At 48.3% G+C, this 14,489-nt stretch overlaps 1 protein-coding gene and 1 long non-coding RNA gene across 2 annotated transcripts; one reads left to right on the forward strand and one right to left on the reverse strand.

Moving 5' to 3' along the window:
- Positions 1–5,849: 5,849 nt before the first annotated feature.
- On the reverse strand, positions 5,850–11,110 carry LOC147161289 (uncharacterized). Its single transcript, XR_015090378.1, has 3 exons — positions 10,487–11,110; positions 10,299–10,387; positions 5,850–5,958 (listed from the first exon to the last, which is right to left on the reverse strand). It is a non-coding gene; the product is annotated as an uncharacterized LOC147161289 (long non-coding RNA).
- foxred1 (FAD-dependent oxidoreductase domain containing 1) lies at positions 10,103–14,433 on the forward strand. The gene is made up of 11 exons (XM_086057624.1): positions 10,103–10,375; positions 10,527–10,753; positions 10,847–10,957; positions 11,025–11,143; positions 11,251–11,345; positions 11,771–11,872; positions 11,940–12,016; positions 12,106–12,266; positions 12,343–12,472; positions 12,924–13,028; positions 13,324–14,433. Exons 1-11 carry the CDS (start codon positions 10,243–10,245, stop codon positions 13,576–13,578), a joined length of 1,515 nt encoding a protein of 504 aa, XP_085913750.1. The 5' UTR covers positions 10,103–10,242; the 3' UTR covers positions 13,579–14,433.
- Positions 14,434–14,489: the final 56 nt, after the last annotated feature.

Consider the following 14,489-nt stretch of genomic DNA (forward strand, 5'->3'; position numbering starts at 1 on the left):
GACAAAAATTTGCATTACGGCTTTCGAAGACAAATAAAAGTATGCAAACGTGTCATTGCTGCACATAATGTAGTATTCATTTGCTCGATGTGTTATTATTTGGGGTCCGATTGGCCATTTCTCGCCCCCAAAATCAGCTGCACCCGAAGTCAAATTTGAAGCCATGCAATGTCGCCATCTACAGGGATATGCTTGTCACTACATTGGTTTACGAACCCCCTTTTCACAGACAAGCTGAGCGAGACCCTCTTTCACATCGACACGTTGGAAAGAAAACCACTTGACCGACGCAGTCCACGTCCTTCAAAACCAGTTTCTTGTTTTGTTTGTCAGTTAGCCTTCGAAAGTGTCAAAATCAAAACGCGTCTTGATTGGCCCAAACGAGAAAAAGGTGCCAAATGACGACCGAGCGTTGTGCGTATTTTAGTTTGGCGACCTCTGTCAGCCATGTTGAATAGGACAAAAATCCAAAGTCAAGACTCGAACCCGGCGTGTCCAGACCAAAGACCAGCGTTGAACTGACTGATTGTTACCGAACTTGTTAGCGAACCCGTTAGCGAACCCGTTAGCGGCCCGCTAGCTCAGTAAGCTAAACGTTTCTCATGACTTTCTTTCGCTATTTAACACGGCCGAAAAGGTCGCTAAACTACAAAATGGAACACTTGGTCGTATTTTGTCAAAAGACCAAAATGGTCGTTATTGTTGGAGGACTTGTTAGACAATTTATGCAAATATATTCACGTGTGTGAACAAGTTTGGAAAATCCTCATTTGATTTCGCTGAGCCATCAAGGAAAAGAAATCCTTTTCATTCTCCCTCTTTGTCGTGTCTGATCGTCCCGCAACAGCAAATATCAGCCCCTGGCTCATTTCGTGATTGATTTTGGCGCCGCGTTTGCCGTCCGCCTGGCACGCGGCGCCGCGTTTGCGGTCGCCGGCCGTGTTTACAATCCGCAGGCCTGACGACGAGTGTTTGCGTGGGAGGAATGTCGGTTAGCATGGAACATCTCTTCCAGATAAACAAAGATCAGAGCTCGCCATTCAGCCGAGCCGCCAAGCTCCGCCCACGCTGAGCACTTAAAAGGAGGAAGGCGAGTCAAAGGAGCGGATTTAGATTTGAAAAGGGTTTTATTTTTGCCGAGTCACCGACTTTGATCAAAGCTCCAGAGAACAGCAACGGCAACGAGGAGACAACATTTGGGTATCGAGCGACTATTTGGACAGCGCTTAAGTGCTTTGTTGACTTACAGCAAACCGGAGGGCGCAGTAGGCTCCGCCCATCCGCAAAAAACGGCACTGAAAAGTCAAAAAACAGCAGACAGAGAAAAACAAGATCATGTTCTGAAAGGTTGCACATCATCAGCATAACAGAGTGTGGCAGCATATAGCTACTGAATAGTACAGGGCAGAGCAGCCATCCCTGTGGCACTCCGAAGGTGGCGTGACAACACTCAAAGGACACGTTTGTTGTGTCCCATCTGACAAATCATTTACAGACCAGGAAAGTGCTAAACCTTTAGAAGCGGTACCCGGTCGACAAAAGTGAGGTCGTGAGGTCGTGAGGTCATGAGGTCGTGAGGTCGTGAGGTCGTGAGGTCGTGAGGTCAAGTAACAACACAACCGATGAAGAGTCCGCAGCTCGTCAAAGACCATTAGCCGCTTGTGTTGGCTAACGCTGCCGGAAATAGATCACAAAGTTAGCGAGAGGCGGCATTTGGAGTGGGCCGCAAAAAAGGCGATTCAGCTCGAACCCAAGCATGTCGCCTCGCATCGGAAACGTTTCACTTTTCACGTCCTGCGGATGCGGCTGGAAAAGGAACATCAAGCCGAGTCGTCGTCCCCGCTGCGACGCCGACGGTCCTTCGGAATCATCATCATCATCATCATCATCATCATCATCATCATGAGGAGCGCCAAATCATGCGCGGCCCGATCAATGAACGGTGTCGGGAAAAGTCATTTGCGAAGAGCGAGCCCCAGTTGGCCGATAGCGGCCAATCACGCGCATGATAATCAATAGCCGATGGCGCTCAGCTCGCGTATCAATACATGCAAGAAGTCCGCAGGCGGCTTTGCATGAGCTGCTTTTCTGGCGGGAGCCATTTGCGTCCGCGCACACACAAACGCTGTCGCTGGCTGCGAGAAGAAGAAGAAGAAAAGAAACATGATTGATTCTAAAAATAGTCCCGAGCTAATTCTTCTGCCGTAGAAGGCGATCGATGGTGGCGGACATTTAAACAAGATTCCGTCCGGTCGACGTTTCATCAGCGCAACGTTGCTGCTTTTAATGACGGAGGCGTCTCCGAGCGCCGCCAAAAGTTGATGTGTGACTTCCGCGGAAAAGGAAGCGCGTGCGTGCGTGCGTGCGTGCGTGCGTGCGTGCGACGACAATTTGAAATGTTGCTAGCAATTTTAGCAAGCGTCATGGAAGTCGACACGCTTGATTTTGCTGTCATCGCTAACGCTGACCCAAATAAAAAGTGTACCCAAGTCAATGTTTAAAAGGAAACCTTTTTGAAAGATGAAATGCAAATGTATTAAAGCTAAAAGTTAAATACAACTGAATTTTTTTTTTTAAAGCAATGTTTTTTTTTTTAACTGTCCTGGATTTCAAATAATAGTTCTATATAATAATCATGAAATATGCCATAGCAACGTGATAGAAGAGGAAAATCAGCAAGAATAGTCAGCAACAAAAAAAGATTTTAAAAAAATTGTCTATCGAAGCCAGATGTAAGAAAGCGATGCCGGAAGTGAACGCAGTCAGCAGCGTTGAGCCACAAAAGCTTGCAACAAATACTCGCGTATAATAAATGAATACTCAACGTGAATGTTCAGCGCAGCCGGGACGCAAAAAAAGTTCACGGGTCAGAAAATAGTATTCGGGGGACACAAATTCTTTTGTTCCCGCACACGCGGTCTCACAAGTTTACAGAAGATTGCCTGCCTCAAAGGAACCGCGTCTTGGGGATCAAAGTGCGTGCGTGTTCTCGGGGGTCGGGGGTCGTATCCGAGCCCCGCACTGTGAGCGCCACTCGTGTTGAAAGAGTTTGCGCTCCGACCCAGCCAGGTTCCTTTATCGCCATGGCAACATCTCATCCTTTGGCTTTGGCGACTCATTAGCTGGCCCCTCCTCCTGCTCTCATAAGCCCCCCCCCACGCACACAAGCCCACTCCATGAAGTTCCGCCATGATTGGGCAACAGTGCGAATATATCATGCGATTTCATGATTTTTCCCCGAGGGGGGGGGGGGGACGTGCACTTGAGACCCCCATTAGTCGCGCAGGACTCGAGAGGCTGCAAGCGACTTGATATTGACGCGAGGGCGTCCTCGGGGGACGCGGCGGCGCAGAGGGCCGACCGACCGTAAGCAACAATGAGCGCTCGCCGTTTGATTTCCTTTCAAGGCGCATCAAGCGCGACATGGCTGGGCGAGCGGTCGCCGTGACAACCACCTGTGGAGGACACGTGCAGAGATGGCGCCGCAATCAGCCACGGCGAGCGCAACCGAGTCCACTTGCCGGCGGCTGACTGACGCAACGGCCGACCAACTCACTGACTGATGACTACCCGTTGACAAATACATGCTTTACTGATCCCAAAGTCAATTCTGGAAACTGATGTAATCACTAGCTGACTAGGTTAGGGTAAGAAGATACTTTAATTGTCGGAGAAATGACAACTGAACTATGAGAAGACGAGCAACTTGACTGATTTGCTGACTTAATGACGACCAAATTGAGTCACTGTGTCAGCTCGGTTATGGTCGGTAGATTCTTTGTTGATCCCAAATTCTGGGAACTCACTAACTAACTAACTAACTAACCGGCAGACTAACTAAGTCACTCACAATTCTATTGACTAGGTCAGGTACTGCCTGATAGCACAAGAAATCCTGGAAACTAAGCTAGCTATCCAGCTCAATAACGAACTAGGTCAGGTAGATAGATACCTGTTGGAAAAGATTTGATCACTACCTCCTTAACTTACTGCATAACTAACTAAATAAGCAGTTAGGTCGATACTGTACTTCTTCCGAGGGAAATTGTGGAAACTAGCTCACTTACTTATCCACTAATGAATGCAGCTAACTACTTACCTGGTCTACTCACAGACGACTAACACTAACATATTGACTTACTACCTAACCAACTGATTAGGTTAGATAGGTATATACTTTATTGAGCCCAAAGAAAACGACGAGCACTACTAACTAACTAACTCACTAGGTCATGTTAGGTATATACTTTATTGATCACAAAGAAAATTATTGAACTAACTAGCTACATCGGGTAATACTTTAATGATGTCACGGAAAATGTTAGAACTAACTAGAATGACAGTAGCACACCAGCCACCAGACTTACTCACTGACTAACCAACTAACTCAACGATCAGTCAGGCATCTGTACACAAATGGCAGAAGTGCATAAAATACAATTTCAATTTCAATTCCAATTCCTCACACAACTGCTCACACACACACACACACACACACACACTTGTCTTTGTATCATCGTGGGGACATCTCATTGACTTGATGCATTTCCAAGCCCCGCCCCCTAACCACCCAAAAGGTTTGCCTGCCACCATTTCTTACCTTAACCTCAACCATAAGCCAATTCAAACCTAAATTCTAAAAGCAAGTCTTGACCCTCAAAAAGGGGTCTGACCTTGTGGGACCACCAAAAGGTTCCCGCAATTTCAAGTCGGTCCCCACAATGGTCGGTAAACCTGTAAAAACACGCGTGGCAAAGACAAAGGCGCGTGCACACGCACGCACACGCACGCACACACGCGCAGCGTTTTTCAGGCGGTCGCAATTAGCCCCGTCCACGTGGCTCTTCGCACGTGATCTGACGGGAAACCCAATCAGGATGAAAAGAAACCAAAGCTGAGAGCAGCTTCTTTCTCTCTCTCTCTCTCTCTCTCTTTCATTTTTTCCTTTTTTATTTGTATTTTTGCCGCCTAAAGCACAAAGCAGAGACAAAAGAATCCAATGAGACTTTGAGCTCCAAACCATTTGATTGCGTAACATCTGCTCGGAACCAATTAAAAAGCAGGAAGGAAGGAAGGAAGGAAGGCAGGAAGGAGTTTGCACTGAAGGCCATCAAAGCTTCATCGCCATCTGCACCTTTTTCATTACGCGGACGTCGTTTGTGGCACGCGCGCCGGGCAAAGCGGGAGGTCGCGCGCCGTGTGCTCGGCGTGCGTGCGTGCGTGCGTGCGTGTGCTGGATGGCAATCGTTGCGTTATGACCGCTGGCTGCTTCTATTATACATTTGTCAGAAGAGAGAAAAATGAAAATTGGTTTTGTGGCAACGCGTGTCGCGAGAGTGAGCACGTGTGCCACCTAGTGGACACAAAATAAAAGTCTCCAAAAAAGAATCGAGCACTGCAATCCAAAAGTCAACATTAACATAGCATTGTTTGAAATGACATAAATGTGGGACACCATTTTTCTTTTGTTGCTTTTCCACGGTTCTTTTTGCAAGAAATAACGTCATCACTCGGTTACGTTGAGTCAATGATTTATTGATTTCAATTGTATTTTCCCAGATTTTTTTAGGTTCTTCTTTTTGTCGTTACGAAAAAGTGTCCAAATTTTGTGTAGCGCTGCCATTTTAGGAAAGTCCATCAACATCACCAAAATGGCGTGGAAAAAAAAAAGAACGGCATGAAAAAAAGATTTCAGCTTCTTCAGTACAATACCTTCTCTTCCTTTCATCTTCTCTCAAGTACACCCCCCCCCACAGCCCCCCCCCCCCCCCCTCTCCCTGGAGCGCCTCCTCACCCGATTATCCCGTCCGTCCAAGATGACGGATGGCATGAAACCTGAGCTTCAACGTGTCCGATTAGATTTGCTGTCCACGCCGGCCGTCTTCTTCTTCTGTCAGGAAGGAAGGAAGGAAAGAAGGAAGGAAGGAAAGAAGGAAGGAAGGAAATCCAGCCTGCAAGCTTCAATCACAAGCAATTCAAACGATTTTTCAAGTAAGTTCAAACCAAAAATCGTCAGTCAATATTGCTGCAAACAAGGAAGTTTAAAAAATGTACATAAAAAATGAAGCATATGAATTTAACAAGTTCCTCTTTGGTCCTTTAATGCTTACAACAACAAAAAGATCTGAAAATATGGCAAATTTCATGAAAATTGGGGATGATTTTTGCCGATTTTGAAAGTGCGAAATCAGCTCATCAAATCGGATGGCCAATTATTTGGCGCGCACTTCTTTTTATATGAATGTGGCGTATTTTGTGTAAAGTGTCTATTTTGTGCTTTTTTGGGACATCCACCATTGATCAATCGATCTATTGATGATCAATCTGTCTATGTTGTTTTATTTCATGTTATTAAGATTTGATTGAATTCCTGTTTTTAAGATGCAGCGCTATTTTTCTGTACGAAAGACAAAAGAAAATGTGTTCAATTGAGTTATGAGCAAACAGAAAACAAATGGAACTTGCAAGTCAAGACGCTACTGTCTAGAATGTAGAGGCGGGCAAATCTTTCCGTACGTAACGGCCGATGAAAGTCCAATTGGATTGTTGGCTCAAACCGACATTTGGGGAACTTGTTTGAGTTTCCTTTCCATTTCTTTTCCCAGCAATTTGCGTTTAAACCCGCTCAGCCGTCTGAAAAGGACTTAAGAATTGAAAGAGGCAGGCAGTGAGACGTGTTGAGTCCGGCGAGTCCCTCGGAAGCATCGTGACACGACGCTTCACGAGGCTTCACGACGCTTCACGAGGCTTCACGACGCTTCACGAGGCTTCACGACGCTTCACGAGGATTCACGACGCTTCACGACGCTTCACGAGGCTTCATGACGCTTCATGAGGCTTCACGACGCTTCACGAGGCTTCATGACGCTTCACGGCGCTTCACGACGCTTCATGACGCTTCACGATGACAAAAGTCAACCCGGCCAAAGAAACGTGTCATTCGGAGCCACTTTCTGCAGCGCTTGCTAACTTGCTAAGGTTGGCCGCTTAGCGCTCAGTGTTAGCCTCATTGTTTGTAATTATTGACTCCCTATACCGAACCCGATATTTGCTTCACCAAATCCAAAAAGAGACTCTCTCCTTTCAATTATGCTTTTTTTGTGGTTCTTTTGTAATGAAGAGAAAATGAAGGTCGGTTGCACATAATTGGGCATTCTCTCCCCGTCCTTTCAAAATTGGCACAGTGGTGCCATCTACTGGTGGTTATGCATCACTGAAGTTGTTTCCCAGTTTTAAATTGACAGTGTATTGAAATCATCTTATTTGAATGTGGAAATGTCCCTTCATCATTTTCTTTGACTCGCCATCTCCTGAATTGTATTCGCTCGATGCGTTTTGCAGCCTTTGTTGGAGGAGGGGCTAATCGGTTGCATGAGATTCGATGCAGACTTGAAAAAAAGAATCAAACGATTGTCGTGTCAAAGCTGCAAATTCTGTGGCGGTTCTCCGCCTTTCCTTCTTAACCAAACGCTGCCGCGTTCAATCACGATGGCGGCGCGGCGCGTCAACGACGGAGGCTGATCGCGGTCCGGCTAATTGGGGCTGCGTGCGTGCGTGCGTGCGTGCGTGCGTGCGTGCATCAACAAAGACGCGCACATTTCAACGCACGCTTCCTGGTGAGCGTCCATCAGTCAACGTGATGGCGATCCTGCTTGACCTTTGAATGAGTAACGAGGCGCGCGACCGGTTCTCATTTGGAGATGAGGATGAGGAAGAGGATGAGGAAGAGGAGGGTGACGGCGAGAGGGAGGATGACAAATGGAAGGCGCGGTTGCTGAACGTGAAGCACTTTTGGAAGGAAAGCTATTAAAGCTCCTTTAATAGTGAGATTACTTTTACAGTGCTGTTGTCATTGGCCACGCCCACTTCCGATTGCGTCAGGAAATGTCCAATCGATTTACCTACGTAGCTACCTGTCCTACAACTACCACCTACTTACCCATCTATTGCTCAATACATGAACGCATACTCATACCTTTCCACTTGGGCCGTTACGATTATAGTTTGATTCTGCCAATTCCGATTATCCACGAGTGAGATTGGCGATATCCATTCCGATATCAAACACACCGATTAGCTGCACATTTTTAGAGCTGCTCACTAATGATCATTTTCATTATTTGGATTAGAATTTTCAAGAAATGCAAAAATAAAAACTGAATGGAAACGATAGAAATTGGAAAAAGTTGCGCATTTTCAGTAAATTGGCTTTAAAAAATTCCAAACAATTGGATGGAAACCCACTGAGTGATTGCGTTTTTCCAAGTTGTGTTGTTACAAAATGGATTCGATTCAAACGAAAATACTTTTTGTACAGTTTAAAGTGTCGCCGACCAATTCCTCTTTTTTTCCACACGAATGAACTTTCATCTGATGATAGACTTGAAAATACAAACGCATTATAAAAGTCTTTCTGTAGGCGTAGAAAGCAGGATTAAAGAAGAGTTTGCGTTCAAACATCTCGAGCAAAAACTAAAAATACTCCCTGGTTTTGTTCTTCTTCTTTTAAATGAACATTGGCAGACAAAATAGTGTGCTGCCATCTAGTGGTCCGCAGCGTATTCCGCTCAAAACAACAACAAAATGGAGGGAGGTTGAAAGTATAAACAACAAGGACGTGTCAACGGCTTGTTTTGGAGTGAAAAGCGGCAATGCAACTCGCAAAGTCACCATTTTTGAGAAAGAGGAAAAAAACTCGAGAAAAGAAGCTGCATTCTTGTGTTTGAAGAAAATCAAGGTTTTAATCGGAGAACAAAGACGTACTCGGGTCCTTTTGGCCCCAAGCATGGAAGAGGAATTGTTAGCTTGCGTTTGTCGCGTTAGCATATTTTCAGAGCGCAATATCGTCACGCAGGTTTGCAGCTCGCTCGCTGCTCGCAACATTTGCGGGATTTCAGTCGAGTGCAACGCAAGCGACTTTCTCTCGTCCCGGCCGGCGGATCGTCCCGATGGCGCCTGAAGGACGTGACGAAGCGACAATGTCGATAAGAGCGCCAATCCAACGCGCGCACTTTTCTCATCCGCTTCGCATTCGCAGTGACGACAGCGGCGAGGACCAAAGTGACATTTGGAGCTTTGCGATGCTAATGAGCTCTTTTCTTTGCGTGCCGCCCGCCACCGCCGCCGCCATTTTTAGCCTCCTCCACGCCACGCCCACCCCAGCGGCCGAGCGGTTCTTCTTTTCTGCTTTACTTTACTCGGCAAATGCGCTATTTTGATTGACAGTTGGTAAGTGACCTGGCAGCGGTTTCGAATTATTGCACCGATTTGTGCAAGCGTACCTAATAAAGTGGCACGTTCTTTCATCGTGGCCCATCTATTAATAGCTAGCCCTCTGCTGCCCCCTGCCGCCCAACACATGAATTGCTTCATCCCCAATTTATTATCATCTCATAAATGTAAAGTAAGAATTGCATTGTTTTCATTATTTATTTATTTTACAAGCTGACAAGTGCCAGACATCAAACATTCCACCAAATCAGCTCAATGAACAGTTTTCTACACAATGCTGGCCAATAATCATTTAAAAAAAAAGTGTGTCATTAATTCAAAGTTTTATTTTCTGGAAAAATCTGACTATGGATACATATTATTGCCGATTTGTATTTTTCCCACGGGTCATACCAAAGATTCTAAAAATGGGACCCATTGCCGCTCAGCATTAAAGGTTGGAATGGGTGAGATCACCAAATGATTCCCGAGCTCTGCCCTTGCTGCTGCTCACCGAATAATTTTCTAGAAGAACTTGCAAGTTGTTTTTTGTATTTAAATCGCTCATATTCGTACTTATTTTTTCCCCGCTTGAGACTGTCGCTGAATGGTCGATCGTGGTCACGTGACGAGGTTTTACTCCTTTTACGCGTGACCTGAAGCTTGCGGAAGTACTAGCACAGTTCCGTGCCGATATTTTCAAAGTAAGTTAAGCTTTTAATTGCGTGTGTGACTTTTGGGAATCAATTGTTCATTCTGGACCACATCCCGTGACTCGGGTCTCTTATTGAGATGTTTTCAAATGATTTGATATTTTCAAGCGTGAGTCTTCCACGGGAATGTCGCTCCAGAGAGTGTGGAGCGCAAAATAGTGCCTTTATTTTGAAGAAACTAACGTGGGGAAGTTGTCCAGCATTGTCTCCGGCTGACCTCGCTGCTGTCAAATTCCACATTTCTACCGCAACCAAAGTATGTTTGTGGCACATTTGCGAGCTCGGGTCCAGCTTGCGGACGAGAGTGCGCGCTAACGCGATGTCGACGTGGCGCAGCCTGCGTGCAAATGTGCGCGCGCTCCGGGTTCCGCTCACCTTCAGACCGCGTGCACTCGCCGCGTCGCGCCGAACCTTGAGCACCGGGACGCCGCGAAGGAAGGACTTCTTTAAAGGTTCGACGCCATCTGTCGTGAAGGCCAAAACAAGGGTCGCCATTCAAATATGAACGTGAGAGAGTGAGGCCGAATGACTTCCACGCGTGCGCTGTGGACTTGGACCTTCACCCCAAGTGCTGCTGCTCAAATGTGCCCGTTTGGCTCGCAGATCTGGAGGCCACGTTTGCAGCCTCGCGGAAGAAGCTGTCGGACGCACTTCCGGGCAGCTCCTGGAACCCGCTGCAGATCACGCCGGGCCTGCCGCCGGAAAGGAGCGACGTGGTGATCGTCGGGGGCGGCGTGGTGGGCTGGTCCGTGGCCTACTGGATCAAGACCAAGGAGAAGGTCCGCCCGGGCAAGGGGCTCAGAGTCGTGGTGGTGGAGAAGGACAGCTCGGTGAGTCGGACGGAACCGGAAGGGAAACGATGCTGTTGACGCGGCCGAACCCTTCTTACCGCCATGTAACCGGTCCCGCGTGATCCGGTTCAGTACTCGCAGGCGTCATCGGTGCTGTCGGCCGGAGGGATCCGCCAGCAGTTCTCCCTGCCGGAGAACATCCGCCTGTCCATGGCGTCCGCCGACTTCCTGCGGAACATCAACGTCGGTTGGCATCCCGCCGGCCAGCAGGCGCGTGTGGCGCTGACCTTTAACCTTTAACCTTTCCCAGGAGCACTTGGGCATCGTGAACGAGGACGCGGTGGACGTGCACTTCAACCAGGCGGGGTACTTGTTCCTGGCCAGCCACAAGGGGGCGCACCTGATGGAGGAGAACCACAAGACGCAGACGTGAGCTCTCGTTGACAGTTTGCGTTCCAAGACGCGCAAACGTTGGCCGTTTTCTCACCTTTGTCCCACCTTTGTCCCACCTTTGTCCCACCTTTGTCCTTCTGAAGCGCCGCCGGAGCGCAAGTGACGCTTCTCTCGCCGACGCAACTGAAAGAGAAATTTCCTTGGATCAACACGCGAGATGTGGAGCTTGCTTCGTATGGTCAGTACTTTGTCTTTATAGACATTTGTCGAAAACGTCTCGTCGTTGTGTATTTCTTTACATTATTTAAGTACGTTTTAAAATGTGTCCATTTCAAACGTATGCATTCAAAGTGCATTTTGTAAAATGTCCAATCAATATTTTTTTATGTGTTAAATCACTTTCTTTCTTCTTTTATTTAACAAATAAGTTTTGATTTGAACCACGCCCAGGAGGTATTTAAAAGTATATTTCATTTTTGAATTCAGTATTTTTTTGTGATATTAAATCTAAAAGGGTGTACGTCTTACTAAATGTTTACAAATGAAATCACTTCTACATAAATCGATTTTTTTTTTTTAATGTATTTCTTTCGGCATGAAATGACTTCCATGCGCGTCCTGCGATATTTGAGCTGTAACAAGCGCTGGCGTGTGTGCGTTGAGGTTTGGAGAACGAGGGCTGGTTCGACCCGTGGTCTTTGCTGAGCGCCTTGAAGAGGAAGGCCGTCTCCTTGGGCGTCGTCCCGTGCTGCGGAGAAGTCACCGGTGGCCAAACGCTCGCCTCGCGCCGCGTTGACGTCAGCACGCCGCTAACGTGGCGTCCCTTTGCCAGGTTTCAGATATTCCATCAATCAGGCCAGGACGGAGGACGACAAATATTTGGAGTATCACAGGATCAAAACCGTTCAAGTGAGTGTGGGAAGCACGAGGCTTTTTGTTTTTTTTTAAAGCACGTGCTGTCATTTCTCGGGGGCGGTGGTTGTGGGCGGGGCCATCAGGTGCGCATGCCGAGCAGTTTGGAGTTCCAGCCGGTGGAATGCTCCGTCGTCGTGAACGCGGCCGGGGCCTTCTCGGCGAAACTGGCCCGAATGCTGGGCGTGGGGCTCGGACCCGAGGGCGCCGTGGAGGGAATCCCGCTCCCCGTGGAACCCAGGAAAAGGTGGCGGGAAAAAAAAGTGCAATCCTGCCACGTGTGAGGACGGCAAATCTTCACAGTTGTGGCGTTTGCGTTGCAGGTTCGTCTACGTCTTCCGCTGTCCTGAAGGTCCCGGACTGGACACGCCCTTCCTCATAGACCACTCGGGCGTTTACTTCAGGAGGGAGGGGCTCGGAGGCAACTACATCGCTGGCAGGTCGCCCGACCAGGTTTGCTGCTCAAACCCTCATCGGGGAAACGTTTGCTCTTCGGTCGGACGGGGACACGACGCCGCTTTCGCCATCGGACGCAACAATGGCTGCGAATGTCTGTCCTCGCAGGATGCGCGAAAAAGTCGCAAAGACTCATCATGACCCAAACAGAACAGGAAGTCAGCCATTTTGGCATGACGCAGCCATTTTGGGCAAATTCTTCACTTGTGTTGCTTAAGCAAAATGACAACCCAAGACCAGTTTCACCAGTTGACGCCATATTAGGTGGACTTGACGATTGTAAGAGGACGGACACGTTGGACGGGTGGTCAGCCATTTTGGGAGACTTGTTTTTGCGATACCCCGTCAAAACCGATATCGGTTACTCGTCAACAAGAAATTGGGAGCTCATGACAGGAAACGTTGAAGGACCCGAAGCCAACCCGAGCGTGTGTTTGTGTTGTGTCAGGGGGAGGAGCCAGATGTTGGCAATCTGGATGTGGACCACGAGTTCTTCCAGGACAAAATTTGGCCCGAGCTGGCGCATCGCGTTCCGGCTTTTGAAAAACTGAAGGTAAGTGGACCGCCCCACAACCACGGCATACGTCCCACAACCACGGGTTGTGTTCTGCCGGTTCCAGCGTACGAACGTTTTTTGGCGACTATAAATTGCATTTGTGCGGGAAATGTATTTGAGCAAGAACAGTAGAGCCGGGACCCTCGTTCATAATTGCCGTTACCCCATCGTGTTGACGAGCGCAAACGGGTTCCAGCTGGATTCCAAACACCAGGAAATTGTGACCCGGGCTGCTGCGACCCAAAAGAGCGGTTTGCCGCTGTTTGAGCGCCGCTGTGTGGTGTGTTGCCAGGTGACCAGCGCGTGGGCGGGCTACTACGACTACAACACGTTGGACCAGAACGGCATCGTGGGCGCGCACCCGCTGATCAGCAACATGTACTTTGCCACGGGTTTCAGCGGCCACGGCCTGCAGCAATCGCCCGCCGTGGGCCGCGCCGTCGCCGAGCTCATCCTGGACGGCGGCTTCGCCACGGTGGACCTCAGCCGGCTCGGTTTCCGGCGCATCATCCGGCAAGAGCCCTTATTGGAGCGCAACATTGTCTAGAGGCCGGACCTTCTTCATCTGGATGAGGGTTCCGGTCTGGGCCGGCAAATGTACGGTACGTTTCTGGGAGAGAAGAAATGACCGCAATTATTCCGTTACGACAGCCAGTCCACTCGACACTCGTACTGACACCCATGTCACTCACCAAGTCAGGACCCGCCTTTTAAAGACAAGTGGATAAAATCATTCTGCATAATAATAATAATAATAATAGTAATGCATGGGATTTATAGAGCGCTTTACAATGGAACGAATACATCATCGGCGCACATTGACACTGCGGTGGCGGCGAGCTACTTAAGTAGCCGCAGCTGCCTTGGGCTGACGAAGGAAGCGTGGCTGCCAGTGCGCGCCTACGGCCCCTCCCGCCACCGCCAAACATTCGCACCTTCCTGTGTGAGTAGCAGCACATTGGCCTGTCAAGTGCCTTGCCCAAGGACAAAAGGACACACGACTCGGGGACGGCCGACCTTCTGGTTGCTGAACGACCGTCTCTGCACCCGAAGCCACGCCCACCGCATGTTATGTCCATTACTGTCATTATTCACCATGAGTTGTGATAATTGCTCGAATGCTTGATTTGAAAACTCTTTGGCAGATGCTGACCTAATTTACAAAAAAAGAAACAAAATGCAGTCAAAGCGAGCAGACGGCAACTTTTGACCATCCGAACACCTCGGGCTGGTTACCGGCCAATCACAGGACACTTGGAGGCAGACAACCAATCCCATTGGACAATTTGAAGTTTTCGGTGTATGGTTTTGGAATGTGGGGGGGGAAGCCGTTTTGCCGGATTGCCCTTTTTTAATCGCACTCCTCCTAAATGACAAGAATAAATAAAGTTTCTGCATCCCACTCCTGTTTACTTTTGTTCTCATGTAAATTCCAAAAGGCAACTGAGATCTCTTTTC

Source organism: Leptonotus elevatus, chromosome 16 (assembly GCF_054856555.1).
Source record: "Leptonotus elevatus isolate MCC_2025b chromosome 16, RoL_Lele_1.0, whole genome shotgun sequence".
Classification (NCBI taxonomy): Eukaryota; Metazoa; Chordata; class Actinopteri; order Syngnathiformes; family Syngnathidae; genus Leptonotus; species Leptonotus elevatus.